Genomic DNA, 18,206 nt, shown 5'->3' with positions numbered 1-18,206 from the left:
ATTTGAACTTAAGATATTTCAGAGTCCTGCAATGTACACAGCCCACACTTCAGCACTCGAAACACCGTCGCCGAGCGGCTCTAGACGCTTCAGTCTGGAACCGCGCGACCACTACGGTCACAGGTTCGAATCCTGCCTTGGGCTTGGATGTGTTTGATGTCCATAGGTTAGTTAAGTTTAAGTAGTTCTAAGTTCTAGGGGACTGCTGACCTCAGATGTTATGTCCAAAACCGTGAGGTCAATTGTCACCACTCTGTACTATGGGGAACATTCAACTGGACTTCTATGGCACCTTTGGTAACAATCAAAGGCACTATCGCAGCTGGGGGCTACATGATCATTGTAGCGGAGCACCTGCATCCCACCATGGTCGATGTCTTCTCCAACAGCAATAATATCTTCAAGCAAGTTAACTGCCCGAGTCACTAGGCCAGAAGCATCCCACAGTGGTTTAAGCAGCGTGATAGCTCGATCACGAAATTCACGTGATCTGAGGCCGATGAAATATATTTAGCAGGCAGGTCTTTGATCAGAAACAACAGACCCGTAATTTAAGGGAAATTCATGACCTGCGCGTAGACGTCTGGAGCCACGTAACTCCGGAAAGATTCCAACGTCTTGTAGAATCCATGTACGCAAAATACGATTAACTATTGCACTGCGTTGAAAGATGCTATTAAGAAGGCTGCCATACAATTTTGGCCCATTGATGTTTATATTGCAAGCAGTAGTTCTCCCAAAGCACATGTGGAAGGAGGTAAGAGTGGAGGAGGCGATAGAAGACAGAGATGGAGGCCCACGCACAGCCACCCTTGTAACTGTCAATGGAAGACACCTCACCAGACATATGCTGTTGTTCCTATCTCTGGAGGTAGACGGCGTTACGGAGTATGTTGGGAACCATTGTATAAAGTGGACTGCTGCTTTACTTCTTCGACTAATTCTGTCTGCAGCTGCATTACTTCACCATTACTGACATGGATAAGTCGACATAGCACATCATCCGTAGAAGTGAGCAACCAGATTGAATAGCTGACGCATAGACATGGTACCCCACGTGGTGTTGGCAAGTCGTCTATCTCCAATTAATTGCCCCGCGATCGGAAACTCGTACCGTAGGCCTTTCCGGGCGGGCGCGTCCACAACGTGGAAGCTAGTGAGTGGTGCACCCCTGTGATACTTCTACGCAGTGGAGCACGATAAGTTGGCGGATTACGCATGTCAGGAGTGTGTCCCCAAGTTACACTAAGACGGACCTTTCTCGATGAAATACGAGGTGAGGCAGAGCGCGGACACCTGAACCGCTACAGAGCCCTACCTGAGCGGCAGCCGCGTCGCCTAGGATACGGGCGATGTCGCCTCGGCCAGTCCTGTGTGTGTGTCCCGAGGCGCCACTCATTAGGTAGCGACGGCGAGCGGCCGCAAGCGTATCGCCTGTCACTGACGTCATAAGGCGACCGCCGGGGATTTCGTGTGAAGACCGCGGCGCGCTCCTGCGGTCAGTGTGACGACGACTCGCGCCGTGGACGCCGGCCGGCAACCGCGTTGTGGTCGAGGAGAGCGCGCGTACACATGGGGGGATCAGGTAAGCGCACCGCACCGGGCGGCACGGCGAGTCCACAACTTCTTGCTTGTAAATAACTTACCACAAGATTACTGGTGAACTTCTGAGGACGTCAAGAACTTCTGAGGACGTCAGATTGTTCAAGTGCCTAGTGCTAATACTAGAAGGGGAACCTCCCCATCGCACCCCCCTCAGATTTAGTTATAAGTTGGCACAGTGGATAGGCCTAGAAAATTTAAACACAGATAAATCGAGAAAACTGGAAGAAGTTGTGTGGAAGCAAAATATACAGACTGAGTAGTCCATGCGTAAGATATGCAACGTCAAGGTTATTGTGATCTCAGGAGCGCCGTGGTCTCGTGGTTAGCGTGAGCAGCTGCGGAAGGAGAGGTCCTTGGTTCAAGTCTTCCCTCGAGTGAAAAGCTTAATTTTTCATGTTCAGGTTATGTGATGAACTCTTATGTTTTCATCACTTTTTTGGGAGCGATTATCACATCCACAAGAAAACCTAAATCGGGCAAGGTAGAAGAATCTTTTTACCCATTCGCCAAGTGCACAAGTAAGGTGGGTCGACAACATATTCCTGTCATGTGACGCACATGCCGTCACCAGTGTCGCATAGAATATATCAGACGTGTTTTCTTGTGGAGAAATTGGTTGACCTATGACCTTGCGATCAAATGTTTTCGGTTCCCATTGAAGAGGCACGTCCTTTCGTGTACTATTCGCACGGTTTTGCGGTGCGGTCGCAAAACACAGACACTAAACTTATTACAGTGAACAGAGACGTCAATGAACGAACGGACAGATCATAACTTTGCGAAAATAAATAAATCACACTTTTCACTCGAGGGTAGACTTGAACCAAGGATCTCTCCTTCCGCAGCTGCTCACGCCAACCACGGGAGCACGGCGCTCCTGAGCTCACACTACCCTTGATGCTGCCTATCTTGCGCATAGACTACTCAGTTTGTATATTTTGCTTATTTTTTTCATAGTTCCACACAACTTCTTCCTGTTTTCTCTATTGATCTGTGTTCCCTTGTAGGTAGTAAATCTACCCAAGGAATATATTTAGACTGTCAACATCTTTGGATATATTGTAGTGTATACGAAAATAAAAATCCATGTTTTTCTATGCGCGTCCATGCCGCTGTGAATGAGGAGAAATACACCCTTGAAAGAAATTGACTAATATTTTTGAATGAACACCGATGAAATGGTAACACACATAAAAAACCACTTCCAATAAAAGTTCTACGGCAGACCTGCCAGGAAGGTCTTTTTGGTTTTTTTCGAAATGCTCCCACTCCCACTATTTCGTTCTCATTTCGAAATCTGACTAATAGCGAAACGTATAGCACCATTAATACCAAATTCAGTCGTACATGATGAAGTGGTATTCCAAAGAAACATTTGTCAGAAATAAGCTATAAAAGTCTCTGTCATTGTATGCGCACCCATTGTTTGTCCGCTTCAGAGCCAGTTGCCATTTAGGGTCTTCACGCACAAATATGTTGTAAACAAATATTCTTCATATAATGCTCTACATATATATTCTTTTAATTTTATGAAATATAAAATATCATTTGTTATATTTGGAGAAAGCAAAGAACTGTTAAGATGAAAAAATGCTGAATACTCTTTGATTCTGCATAAAATTAAAAGAAAAAAAAATATATCGAATTATATATGTAGAACATACATTAAAAATACATTTATGTGGAAAAGACTTATTAACCAACGCAGCATGACAACTGGCATTAAAGCGGACACACACATGGTGCTCATACAGTGATACAGAGATATTTCTAGTTTATTTATTACAAATGAGGCTTTGGAACATCAGTCCGTCATACGTGGCTGAATTTAGTATTAAGGATGCTATATCTTTTGCTATTAGTTAAATGTCGAAATTAAAACAAAAAAGTGTGGGGACGGGATTAAAAGTATTATTTTTTCGACGAATTTTGGTGCATCGTTGTAACGTACATTAAAAACCATAGAACTTTCATTTGACGTGGTTTTTCTTTGTATCTCATACCGTTTCAACGGCATTCATTCTTTTTTTCAAGGGGGTATTACACCCTATTTACATCGGTATGGGCATGTATAAAGATATACGGGTATCTTATTTTGGTGTATACTACAACATATTCAAAGCCAATCAAAGTCGAAATGCATCACTTGGGTAGGTTTACTTGTAAGAAGTGGTATGAAATCAGATGATCTCTTACAAGTGGCGTTATGGAAGGCACACAAAGAGACAAGCCCTCTTCAGTTTTCTTCATGATCTTGTAAGGGTGTTGCAGGGTAGGCCGCTCTGAGAAATCATTGTTAAGAAAAAAATTCGATGCGTTGTGCCGTTTCAGAATTAATTAGCATTGATCTTAGCCATTCAGGTCGTTGTGCGTGCGAATTCGAGGAGCCCGCCAGACGCAGTGTCACCAACATGTTTCAGATTTGGTTTCCACAAACCGAAGAAAAGTAGCTTTTCCTCAACGAGCTTAAATTTATCACTTCCGTAAAACGCAAATTTTAACTGGTAATGGCCATTTCAAGACGTCGTAACTCGGGGACCCACAGATTTCTGTGCAATACCACTTTTAAAGCGCGTAAAAGTGCTTGAATATGTGCACGAAGCGACCTGCCTGTCTAACTTCAATGCTAAATAACTCGGAAACCGTACAACGAATCGAATTCTTTTATGAATAGTTACTTAACGGTACAACGTCCTCTGCCACACCCTTACAATCTTCTCAGGCTGTTTCTGCCTATCCTGTATACGGGATGTCCAGGGACGAAGGGACAATATTTATAGCTATGACAGGAAAGATCATTCGAAGTAAAAAGTGCAGTAAACATGGCTCTCAAATGCATACCTGAAGAACTGTGAGCACGTATTCTTCTTCGCGACTGAAAATATCTCTTCCACTGAACAAGTGCCCATAGATTTTAAGGTAAGCACTTTAGAGTCCAGGTTCACTAGACGTTTTGGTTCGCATGATTGTTTCTGTTATATCTCCGATGAGTTTTTATCTGTAATGGATGCAGTCGAACTCCGTGACTGTTTCTTTATACACTGTGGAATAGTAAACACTACTAGCCTCAATAGGTGATTTTTATTTAACACACGACCGTTTTCGGGCTTGTGACCATCATCAGGTGGTTTACATTCGCTGACATGTTTCCACATTGAATGTTGTAATGCATACTTTCATTAACAAGCAAATAATTAGATGGTGACTAGATAGACATAAGTGAAACTGGAGGTAGCTAAGAGACAAGTGTTGACAATATTAATGTACTTACAGTTGGAATATCTCTAATTCCAACATTACATTTATCATATATTTCAATGTTTCACACGTTAACATTATATTGGTCTCCCAGGTAGTAGCGAACTGACATATTACGCTTTGACACAGCAGTGGAACTTTGTGCGTTATTTGGCCATAGCCTACGTTTTCCAACGTAAGCAAGTTGGATTATGTGAGCGAATGTTACTAACATGTAAAGTATCGCTATCTATCAAAGCATAATACGGAAGTTCCAACAATCATCTTTGTGACTAACGTACAGTTGACGCGTGGAAATCGATATGTGCTCGTAAAATGTGGTATATGTAATGTGGAAACGAGATGGATACTCAGCTACTTATATGTAATTCTTCAGAATTTTGCGGTGAGGCGTTGTCATGTTGAACAAAGGAGTTTCTGCCGATTATTCGCATCTTTCTTGCACGATATTTCAGCAGCATGACTCACAGTCTTCTCCAGGTGCTGTCTGATACTGAGTTCAGTGTGGAACGAGTTCGTTATTTACGCCAAAGTTGTGCTAGGCGGCCAGTCTACGGCCCATGCAACGTCAGGCGCTCTGTCTGTTGTACGTGCCGACCAATAGCAGCGACTATGCGCTGAGCGCGTACTTTGTGGTTATTATCCGTTGTCAGTCTCGTTGTATGAAGTTCTGAATGACGTTCAAGTCGTGCTAGACATTTCATCTGAAGATTGTCGTCATTTAAGCCCTCCTGTGATCAAGGACGTTCTGTTACTGTGACGTGCCTTGTTCGGCGTTCCATCCGAGGTCTGTACCCGCCAGGAGCGGCTGCAGTGTTATTTTCAGGCCGCTGGTGTTCAGATTGCCACTCGAGACTCGGTAAAACCTCTTCAGGTATTGGGTCTATTGTATGAGGTACCGTTTCACGTATGTTACATATACTGTGAAGTTTTCTGTAACTCCATCTTCATATTTGTGTCCCCTGGGGTATTGGTGTTGCCTCCGTTGTGTCTTCAGAAGATAGTGCCGGGTTCCAACTAGAGTTCAGCTGTAATCCAGTATTACCGTTAATGAGATTCTCCACGACCTTAATCTCAATACAGGATATCAAATCATACACCTTCCAGCTGTCTAATTTCCGAACTTATTTGGCTACTAGTTTCGGTGATTTACTACATCATCTTCAGGCCGTTGACCGACGTGTAGGAAGATTCAAACCTCGGTTCCGGTCAAAATAGGGGCAAGCATTCAAATACTGGTATGTCTAGATTTTTGATACAGCGATCACTTCAGCATGAAGAGGGCGTCGTAAATCGCCGAAACTGGTAGCCAAACAAAGTTAAGTTTGGAAATTATACGGGTGGAGCGTGTTTCATTTGACATCCTGTAGCGAGCAACCGAGTTCCGCAATGGTCTCTGAAAAGGCGGACATACATAGACTTAATCTCAATAGATTCTTTGATGACGTTGTTCCAGTATCTCGATCTTTGTGTTAGAACCTTGGCATCATTACAGTTCATAGAATGATTTATATGTAAGTACAGTAATATTTTCAACCCGCGTCACATAGCCACTACCAATTATTTCAGTTGTGTGTATTAAGTCACCATCAAATTATTTGTTTTTTATTTAAACAATGAACTTCAACACTGAGTGTGGAAGCTGCTCGTGTGTTAAATAAAAATCAGCTTCCGCTGTGACTGGTAGTGAGTATTGTTCTAAACTGTATCCCTGAAAACTGACTATTCCTCCTTGGACGCACAGTACAGCATTTCAAGGTCACAAACTGCACATCAGTTTCCTATAGCAGTACAAGACATTTCACGGAAAAGGGTAAATAATCGCCTTTAAGAATTTGAAGATTTTCGATTGCCATTAAGCGGGGAACATTTAGAGCACAGAACAAGGCCGTAGCCAATTGAGAGCGCAGCGTATCGATGTTGTAATTGTCAAGTCGATGGTTCCATTCTCGCTAGTGCAGTTTTCCTATTTTTCTTCATATTCTGTTTTTATTATTATCAAACTGAAACTGTAATTAAGATGTATCGAACCATACTTTTTAATAAAAATAGCCTCTTCTCATTTATAATTACTCACTGCGTGAAATTCTGAGTGTTGGCAATGAATTCAAATTTTGTACGAATCTGTGAAACATCCAATAGAACATGAGCTTTTTTTATTTCTAGAATTATTCTTTGTCTGATACATAATTTTTCAATTTAATAATGAGTTTCGCATTTTTTTACTCACTGTTTCATACAATTAGTAACTGAAAATAGTTTATTTTTTAAATATGGTTCAATATATGTCAGTTAAAATTTTAATTCGACGACAAATGTAGAACAGAAATAATGTTTAAAAATGTTGTAGACTCACAGCTCGATTCTAGCCAGAAGCAAATACAAGACTTCGCGCTACCGACAATTCCGTTACAACGCTCAAATTTTTTTGTAACTATTAGCGCTTATATACCTTCAAATTTTCAAAGACTGGCCTACAAATTCTATAAATTGTTATGTTTTAATGAATCTATAACAGTTTCACGTGGCACAGACAGAAAATTAAATATACATATTTTGTGAATAAAAGTCCCCTTATTGGCTACACTTCCATATTTCTGTGGTTTAAGAGCGAAGCCTCCACCGTCGGAGGCTTATAACACCCACTCGAAGTTTCTCATCATGACCAGGAGCTGTAAACTGAACTGCATCTCCCAGGGCCTTCTTCACTGGGGGACCGTGCTAAAATTCCTCTAAGGTTTTGTCGTTACATAAATACATAGTTAACAAAAATTGTCAAAGCAATATTTAATGGAAGGGTTCTGGGAAAATCTTACACATGTGTAAACGAAATGAAGTACAAAACGATTGTCAGAGAAATTCGCAGTAGTGATCCAGTGTTAGGAGTCCTTATAAAGTGGGCATGACAATACACTGGACGAGTTCAGAAGCGCGCTGCCAGCATAGAAACAGTTCGGTTTAGTCCAAACGATGGCGTAACAGAAATACTCGGGAAAATTAAATGAGAATCCGTGGAATATAGATGACGTTGTTCTAACGAAAATCTGTTGCGTAAATTTCGAGAATGAGTATTCGCAGAAGACCATGCGATCATTGTGCTGCCGCCCACATACCTCGCGTACGTAACATCAGAAAAACATTACAGAGATTACGGCACGTACAGAGGAATACTGATACTTCTTTCCCCCCGCTCAGTACGCGAACAGAACAGCAAATAAAGTCGATTATAGTGGTTCGATGCACCCTCTACCATGCATAGTACTGTGGTTTGCGGATTTGCAGACATACTAAATTGGGCACATCTGACATTCAGTTACTTCAAGAATTGCAGCAACCTTCCGCCTTTTTTGAACTTCATACCTGTCGGGTTTATTTCAAATGCAGGCGTTGGACTATTGTGCAAACTAATCCGTGCAAAATGTCACCTGGATAATACTGATTAGGGTACTCTTCAAAATAAGCTAACTGTAACCATCATTTACATCCGACAGTATATCTTTTTTGTATACAGGGTGAACCAGAACTTTAGGGACAGATTTGAGATGTGGCACTATGGACCAAAACAAGAAAAACGGGTCCAGTAAACATGGGCTCTAAAATGCATACTTCAAAGGCTATGAGCAGGCTCTCTTAGCTCTTAAAGTACGTATTTTAGAGCCCATGTTTATTGGGCTCCTTTTCTTGTTTTGGTCCATAGTGCCATCTCCGAAAGTTGGTCGTTGGAGTTCTGGTTTACCCGGTGTATTGCAATCTTAAGCTTCCCATACAGGCTTCTCGCTCAACGGCTCAACCTAGCAAACGTAGTTTTTCAGTCATATAAGGTTCCTTGTCGACCACAAATAACGCACCTGCTATTTTGCAATGCAACGTAGCATACACAATGGAAATGTTTCCCATTGACATGTATTCTTCTACAAAAACTAAACGTCTTCATCATTAATTTACGCAAGAAAGGTTACTCAGGACTTAGTAACGGACAGTAACTTAAGAGTTGTAGTTACCGATAAAAACAAGTGTAAAAGCTATTACAAGGCCAATGAAGCATTACAATACATACTTTAACAGAAAGAATATCCTCTTAAATAGTCAGTTTTATACATGTAGTCCTTCCTTGCCAATTGTGAAGAGAACCTCACTTCTTAGCTTATTAGTCCACGAAATTTTCAGTATCCTTCTGTGACGGTACATTTCAACATTGTGCAATGACGTCCTGATAGTTTTCACTAAGATGCTGAGTTAGAAGCAGTCAAATGAAAACGAGACAGATGCAAAAAGTAAGCTAAATTTTTATCATTTTAAAAGTGATCGCTATAACCGTTAATACATTTATCGCACTTTGAGACAAGGTGGTCAGTGTCTCCATGGAAAAGCGTTTATGGCGATTACTTCTGAAATAAATAAGTTGATTAACTTTTTACTACTTCGTACCTCAGAAGATAAAAACGAAACCCTAGAATCGCTTTCTTTTCCACCTTTCTGTCCGTGTGTCCGTCGGTCCGTCTGTCTGACTGTTAATAACACTTTTCCTAAGGAAAGAGGAGCCGTAGCAAGTTGAAATTTGTCACATTCTAAGGTTGATGTTTGATGACCCCTTGGTGGTGTACAAAATTTTAGCTTCTCAGTCACTTCAGTCAAAATATACGACCATTTGTGCTAACTGTTTTGACACTCGCAAACTCACTTGTCAGAGCCTATAGGGTATTTCCGTTGAACTAGAATCGTGAAATTTGGCAAGAAGCAATGATTCAGAGTACTAGCAACGGAAAAAATCGAATTTTTTATTTATTAGTCATCCTCAAAAGCAAAATAGAAAAATATTACTGCATGCAAACATAAAATATAAATTGTTACGTTTTAGTAAGTAAATAAAAATTATTTTGTTAAATCCTCTCTCTCTCTCTACATACAGACTGTTTCACAATTCATGTTACACACTTACAGAGATTGTAGAGGGCAATTAGTACATAGTAACTCATGTTCATATATGTCATCCAACGATGCTTCAGGTCGTCAAAGGCGCCTGTAAATGTACTTATAAACAGGGAGATTCTGCGATGTTACAAACTTTCTAAGATGATGGAGAAGGATAAATGTATCAATCTGAGGTAAGGGTCCCCGTACTGGAAACGAACGAGTCGAAAATTATAAGCGAAAACCGTTCTGATATCTCTGTCAGTGGAATGCATGTACTTGTACTGCTGTTCCTAAGATTGTAGGGTAGGACACTTTCACAGGTGGTAGTATGCACTAAAACAAGAAAAATTGTCAGGTAAACGACGACTTTAAAATGTATACCTTTAGAGCCATGAGCACTTTTTCAATATGGGAGATGTGTTTCACAGTAGCGAAGATGAACAGGTGCTCGTAGCATTTTAGAGCCCATGCTCACTGGATATTTTTTCCTTCTTTTGGTCCAATTATTACCCTGAATGTGGCCTACCTTAAAATCTTTGCAACAACAGTGTCAGTACACGTACTCCTTAATCATCCTAAAAAGTCTGTAACATCACCACGAAATATTAACAGGCGCTGGTTATTGGTGCGGGACAGCGACGTTGGATGACGTTTCCGGACATGGATTCCCTGTTAAAACTTCATCTACTAAGTCTCCCCCACAATCTCTATAAGTATATACATGAATTATGAAACTCCCTGCATATAAAGTGAACTCTCCTGTTCGCTCTGTGTTGTACGTTCACGGTAATTTCCGTAACTGGTGTACAGATTTTTATACTGTGCTGGAATTCCCGTGACCGATATCTTGTCAGTGTCGATATTGATAACAGACAAAAATCGTCACACACGTAATGGAGTTTGTACGGAACCCTCAGTATGGGAATCCTATTCGCACTTGGCTAGTTTTTATACCCATGTGTTTCGTTTTCATTTGCATGTCCCTTAACTTTAGGAGGAGAGAGGTATCAAGACTGGATAGTTACGCACTGTTCCCGTTCTTTCTGTGGGAAACCCTACCAAAACCTCACGTTAGCCCCTGTTCCTTTAACGTGACGCCGAAGACTGGGCACGGTAGCCTAATGTGACACAGTTGGCCTTCTTTCTACCCTCTCCTATGTTGTGCAACATCCCATCATGTGAAATTCTATAGCGATCCTTGAACCACAACAATTCAACCTTGTGAATATCATCAGATCTGCCTCTGCTGTAGATTTACAGTATTCTGAAAGCCATCTAGTGGTCTGTGGTGGAGGGTATTTCTGGTATCTCGCTCTCCATTTCTCTTTCCATTCGCGAATGACACGCAGGAAAAATGGATGCTTGTAATGCTTCGTATTACATCTGACTTTCGTTATCTTGTCGCCAACATCATTTCAAAAGATGTATGTGGGAGTAAGTCACGTTGCCATACTCTTATTCCAACGAACGCTCTCAAAATCTCAACAGTAAACATCATGCACAACGCCCCTCCTGTAACCTCTGCCGTTGCAGATTGAACACCTCCGTAAGGCTTCGGCGTCGAGTATTCAATTCCTTGACGAAATGCGCCCCTGGAATTTCTTTATCTCTCCTGCTAGTTCCATTCTGTAAGTGTTCTTGATGTGAACAGTACTCAAGAACCGGTAGAACGACTATTTTGTAACCCAACTTTTTCGTCACAATTCTCCTGACCAATCACAATCTGGCGTTTCGGTAGAGATTTAAGGCGTCCCAACAGTCCCATAGAGAACAGCATCATCCGCCAATAGTCTCGCCGAGCCACCAAAATTATCCAATAGTGTCAAGACTGTGCCGAGAATACCAAATTGCAGACATTACCTCTCATCGCGGGCGATGCAGTGGCCGAGGGCCTTCACTTAACGACCGAGAGCAAAGGCGCTTGCGTAGAGTTATCAGTACTAACTGATAAGCAACACTGCGTGAAGTAACTACAGACGTTAATGTGGGACGCGCGACGAACGTATCCGTTAGGACAGTGCGGTGAAATATGACGTTAATGAGCTTTAACAGCAGATGTCCGACGTTAAGTCTCTTTGCTAACAGCATGTCATGGCCTGCAGTCCCTGTCCTGGGCTCGTGGCCATGTCGGTTGGACCCTAGACGTTTGCAAAACCGTGCCTTGATCAAAAGATTCCCGATTTCAGCTGGTTAGAGCTGATGGTAGGATCAAAATAGCTCTGAGCACTATGGGACCTAACATCTGAGGTCATCAGTCCCCTAGAGCGTAGAACTACTTAAACCTAACTAACCTAAGGACATCACACACATCCATGCCCGAGGCAGGATTCGAAACTGCGGCCGTAGCGGTCGCGCAGTTCCAGACTGAAGCGCCTAGAACCGCTCGGCCACACCGGCCGGCAGCTGATGGTAGGTTTCGAGTGTAATAGAGGCCCTATGACTCCATAGACCGAAGTTGTTAACAAGGCACTGTGAAAGCTGATGGTGGCTCCATAATGGTGTAGACTGTATTTATATGAAATGGACAGGGTCTTCTTGTCCAAATGTTTGACTGGAAATGGTTATGTTCAGCTACTTGGAGAACATTTACAGCCATTCATGGACTTCATGTTCCCAAACAAAGATGGCATTTTTATGGGTGATAATGTGCCATGTCACAGGGCCACAGTTCTTGGCAATTGATTTGAACATTTGAGAATGAGGGCAGTTAACGGCATTCGAGAAACTTTATACATAATTTCAAAAATTTTCGAACCTTTTCTTTTCCTGCTTAGTCGTCAAAATTGTGTTGTCTAGGAAACCGTTCTCGGATCGCTAGACAACATTCAAACAAAACGTATTAATCAGTTTTATTACTAAAGAAGCAATTACAATACTTAACTTTGGTTTACACGAATGTATCGCAAGCAAAGGGCGACATACGAAATAATCAAGTTTCTTCAGTATAACAGTTCCAAAGTTTTATACATAGAGGAGTCAAGCGAAGTAATGAGCTTTGACTCTTCTATGCAGTTCGTTAGTCTTGAGGCTGCTGTTCGACTGGGCCGCTGCTGTCGTCCTAGAGAGGAGTCGGTCAGCGTGCTACTGGCTCACTTCTTCTCACTTCCATCTCTTCTCTCTCTCGTTTCCGACTGGCATGCCGGCGGTTCACTTTACGACGTAACACCTTTTCTCGCTGACACACCTCAGAAAATAGTGAATGGGTAAAAATAACATATATTTTAGAGTGGGGTCCGCTTTTAGCAAAACACAATATTGGGTTTTGTCCCAGAGATGTTTCACTGCAGTTGCAGCATCATCAGCGTGTTCTTTTTTTGTTTTTGTTTTTTTTGCTATGGCTGTTAAACATAAGGAATGTTCTTTACTGTTTGAATACATACAAATATTAGTTTCTAAATCGTAATTACAGGTTTTTGAGGAGTACATAAAATTCTGTCATCATACCTTCTTACTACATGGTGTGTTTTTCCTGCTGAATTACGTTTTTATAGTATCTGTTTTTCTTTACAGTTTGTCACCTGCAAATATATAAAACTTAATGCAAGCAAAACATTTACTCAAAAATAACGATTGCTAAACTGTTGTGGCTATGCCTGAGATTAATAATTTACGTGAAAAGTTGTGTGTGTGTGTGTGTGTGTGTGTGTGTGTGTGTGTGTGTGTGTGTGTGTGTGTGTGTGTGTGTGTAATGAAAGAGAGAGAGAGAGAGAGAGAGAGAGAGAGAGAGAGAGAGAGAGAAGAGAGGGAGGGAAGGATGGAGGTAGGGAGTGAGTGAGTGAGTAGGTTTGAGAGTTATATTATATATATAGTTTTATGTGTGTGTATGTATGTATCTGTGTGTGCTATAGAACTCCCCCCCTACCCCCTTCCCCCCTACACACAGACACATGCATACAAACACATAAAATTAAAAATGATTAAATAGATTAATATAATAATAATAATAAAATCCTCAAACCTACTCTCTCTCTCTCTCTCTCTCTCTCTCTCTCTCTCTCTCTCTCTCTCTCTCTCTCTCTCGCTATTCCTCCATTTCTCCCTCCTCCCCTCCCTTCTTTTTTCACACACACACACACACACTATGAAATTCAAAACAACCGCCAATGATATCTTCAACTGTTCCCCTGTGTGCCATCTTGTTTTCACACCTTCTACTGTTCCGCTGTCCGCCATCTTGTTATCACAGCTGATAGACCGTGACAACTCAAAACACTGAACTTGACCATGAAGAAGATGACTAAAAGAGAAACCGTGTGAAACATAATGTAAATAGACAAACACACACACACACACACACACACACACACAAAACCTTTCACATAAATTATTAATCTCAGGCATGGCCACAACAGTTTAGAAATTGTAATTTTCGTGTAAATGATTTGCCTGCATTAAGTTTTATATAGTTGCAGGTGACAAACTGTAAAGAAAAGCAGACACTATAAAATCGTAATACAGCAGGAAAACCACACCATTTGGTAAGAAGGTATGAATACACAATTTTATGTACTCTTCAAAAACCTGTAATTACGATTTAGAAACTAATTTTTGTATGTATCTAAACAGTAAAGAATAATTCTTATGTTTAACAGCCAGAACAATAAAAAAACACTGTTGATGCTGCAACTGCAGTAAAACATGTCTGAGTCAAAAACAGACGTTATTGATAAAGCAAACACAGACAAGAGCTTCAACATGAAGATAATTAATGGGTAAGAAGTATATCGCTTACTACATTTTCACTGTTCATGTGGTAAAACTTCAGTATCAAGTATGACATTTAAGTAATTATTTCATTACTATTATCTCCATTCGCAACACGTTTCGCAGACATTACGCAAATTTACCCCTGAATGTACCTGACGGTTGTGTCAGAGTGAAAAGACACATTTTAGGATAAAAATGGGTCTTAGCGCTATGGGACTTAACATCTGTGGCCATCAGTCTCCTAGAACTTAGAGCTTCTTAAACCTAACTAACCTAAGGACATCACACACAACCATGCGCGAGGCAGGATTCGAACCTGCGACCGTAGAGGTCACGCGGTTCCAGACTGAAGCGCCTAGAACCGCACGGACATACCTGCCGGCCACACTGTTTAGGAGATACATCATAAACACTGAGATACGTGAAAAACCCTGTTCTTAAAACGGAGGTCGATTCTTTACAAGGCCGTTTGTCTTTGTATGTGAGGGACGGGGGGGGGGGGGGGGGGGGGGGGGGGGAAGGGAAGGACGTCACTGGTTCGGAACCAATTGTGATATCTCTGTGTAGATTGCAAAATATGCAATTAACGTGCTATTAGTCGCAAATTGGTATCGCTTCCCTGTCGTTCCATTTAAGAGCTCCTTGTGCAAATGCCCAACGAGAGTTACGTTCATTACGACGATGATCGCGTAATTGTTACTCAGCGAAACCATTAGCGATCCAGTTTCCATGCTGTGCCGTCTGTCTTACCAGCCCCCATAGAAAAACCATTTTCGTAATGTCCGTTCCCAGCTAAATGCGCTGTAACGATGTGTTATGTTCGTCTTTTACTCAGACGAGTAGCAGAAACTCTGAATTCACAGTAACACGACATGCCCAGCCATTCCGTTCGCTGACGGGTCGGGTATGTAAGCACTTTCTCTCTCCCTATGTCGAAACTAATTCAGTTGCACATCACTGTAAAGTTAATCACTATGACAATTTGTCATGGTGGCTGTTAAATAGCTTTCTTTGATATCGCTCACAAATTGCAACACGTTCTATACTTTTCACCCCAATTAAGGCTGCAGAAGCGTGGTCTTTCCGGATGAATTTCTGACCGAAAAGCGATTCTGGTAGCTGGAGTCTGAGGTTTTTGTCAATCCTACTTTATGAGTTCTTATGCTGAAATTTCCATAGAAACTTTCATTCCCTAACACATTTCTTTACTTCAAACTGAAAAGTGAAATACAAATTTTCATAGATTCAACTTCAAAAATGCCTTCATAATGAAATATTTTCATGAAAACTATCACCCTTATCCTTTCACGCCCACATGGTTGAATTTCCAAAAACGCTGGAATACATACTTTTTATTTGTAATCGAGAAGCCAAATACAAGTTTTTATAGATCTACCTTTAAAATTATTTCATAATTAAATATTTTCATAAAATTTTCATCCCCTATTTCACCTCCTTACGGGTGTAATTTCGAAAAATTCCTTCTTGAGCGTTGTCCACAGAGTGAAAGCGACACCCTCTCCAAATTTACAGTTTCTTTCCCTTCCAGCTTGGTCTGTGGGCTGGCTGTTGATGACATAGGGAATCAATCAGAACATTTCCTTTTGTATACAAATAGTTTTGGGTAAACAAAAATACCTTCCCAGTGCTGGGCATTGTACAACCGACGAAGATTTCAAACAAGGTACGAATTAAACGTGGCAGTCCATTGTTAAAATTTACCAACGACGGAAAATTAAAAAAGATAGGAGCTTAAAGATGAAATCAATTTTCAGGAACTGCCACTAGCGCAATCGATACCAATACAGTCGATTAAAAGAGTGGCTCACATGTTGTTGTTGTTGTGGTCTTCAGTCCTGAGACTGGTTTGATGCAGCTCTCCATGCTACTCTATCCTGTGCAAGCTTCTTCATCTCCCAGTACCTACTGCAACCTACATCCTTCTGAATCTGCTTAGTGTACTCATCTCTCGGTCTCCCTCTACGATTTTTACACTCCACACTGCCCTCCAATGCTAAATTTGTGATCCCTTGATGCCTCAAAACATGTCCTACCAACCGATCCCTTCTTCTAGTCAAGTTGTGCCACAAACTTCTCTTCTCCCCAATCCTATTCAATACCTCCTCATTAGTTACGTGATCTATCCACCTTATCTTCAGTATTCTTCTGTAGCACCACATTTCGAAAGCTTCTATTCTCTTCTTGTCCAAACTAGTTATCGTCCATGTTTCACTTCCATACATGGCTACACTCCAAACAAATATTTTCAGAAATGACTTCCTGACACTTAAATCTATATTCGATGTTAACAAATTTCTCTTCTTCAGAAACGCTTTCCTTGCCATTGCCAGTCTACATTTTATATCCTCTCTACTTCGACCATCATCAGTTATTTTACTTCCTAAATAGCAAAACTCCTTTACTACTTTAAGTGTCTCATTTCCTAATCTAGTTCCCTCAGCATCACCCGATTTAATTTGACTACATTCCATTATACTCGTTTTGCTTTTGTTGATGTTCATCTTATATCCTCCTTTCAAGACACTGTCCATTCCGTTAAACTGCTCTTCCAAGTCCTTTGGCGTCTCTGACAGAATTACAATGTCATCGGCGAACCTCAAAGTTTTTACTTCGTCTCCATGAATTTTAATACCTACTCCAAATTTCTCTTTTGTTTCCTTTACTGCTTGCTCAATATACAGATTGAATAACATCGGGGAGAGGCTACAACCCTGTCTCACTCCTTTCCCACCCACTGCTTCCCTTTCATGCCTCTCGACTCTTATGACTGCCATCTGGTTTCTGTACAAATTGTAAATAGCCTTTCGCTCCCTGTATTTTACCCCTGCCACCTTTAGAATTTGAAAAAGAGTATTCCAGTCAACATTGTCAAAAGCTTTCTCTAAGTCTACAAATGCTAGAAACGTAGGTTTGCCTTTTCTTAATCTTTCTTCTAAGATAAGTCGTAAGGTCAGTATTGCCTCACGTGTTCCAACATTTCGACGGAATCCAAACTGATCCTCCCCGAGGTCCGCATCTACCAGTTTTTCCATTCGTCTGTAAAGAATTCGCGTTAGTATTTTGCAGCTGTGAGTTATTAAACTGATAGTTCGGTAATTTTCACATCTGTCAGCACCTGCTTTCTTTGGGATTGGAATTATTATATTCTTCTTGAAGTCTGAGGGTATTTGGCCTGTCTCATACATCTTGCTCACCAGCTGGTAGAGTTTTGTCATGACTGGCTCTCCCAAGGCCGTCAGTAGTTCTAATGGAATGTTGTCTACTCCGGGGGCCTTGTTCCGACTCAGGTCTTTCAGTGCTCTGTCAAACTCTTCACGCAATATCGTATCACCCATTTCGTCTTCATCTACATCCTCTTCCATTTCCATAATATTGTCCTCAAGTACATCACCCTTGTATAAACCTTCTATATACTCCTTCCACCTTTCTGCCTTCCCTTCTTTGCTTACAACTGGGTTGCCATCTGAGCTCTTGATATTCATACACGTGGTTCTCTTCTCTCCAAAGGTCTCTTTAATTTTCCTGTAGGCAGTATCTATCTTACCCCTAGTGAGATAAGCCTCTACATCCTTACATTTGTCCTCTAGCCATCCCTGTTTAGCCATTTTGCACTTCCTCTCGATCTCATTTTTGAGACGTTTGTATTCCTTTTTGCCTGCTTCATTTACTGCATTTTTATATTTTCTCCTTTCATCAATTAA

At 41.2% G+C, this 18,206-nt stretch overlaps 1 protein-coding gene across 3 annotated transcripts in view; it reads left to right on the top strand.

Moving 5' to 3' along the window:
* Nucleotides 1–1,506: 1,506 nt before the first annotated feature.
* LOC126284616 (CB1 cannabinoid receptor-interacting protein 1-like) overlaps nucleotides 1,507–18,206 on the top strand; it is a 908,627-nt gene continuing 891,927 nt past the window's right edge. Inside the window, exon 1 of one of the 3 annotated variants that reach the window (XM_049983686.1) lies at nucleotides 1,507–1,585. In XM_049983686.1, the coding sequence (XP_049839643.1) occupies nucleotides 1,573–1,585 (13 nt within the window). In that variant the 5' untranslated portion in view covers nucleotides 1,507–1,572. The remainder of the gene's footprint in view (nucleotides 1,586–18,206) is intronic. The other 2 variants (XM_049983685.1, XR_007551513.1) reach the window with 2 other exon arrangements.

Source organism: Schistocerca gregaria, chromosome 8, assembly GCF_023897955.1.
Source record: "Schistocerca gregaria isolate iqSchGreg1 chromosome 8, iqSchGreg1.2, whole genome shotgun sequence".
Classification (NCBI taxonomy): Eukaryota; Metazoa; Arthropoda; class Insecta; order Orthoptera; family Acrididae; genus Schistocerca; species Schistocerca gregaria.
Note: the sequence above shows the minus strand (reverse complement) of the source record. Positions and strands in the feature narration are given on the sequence as shown.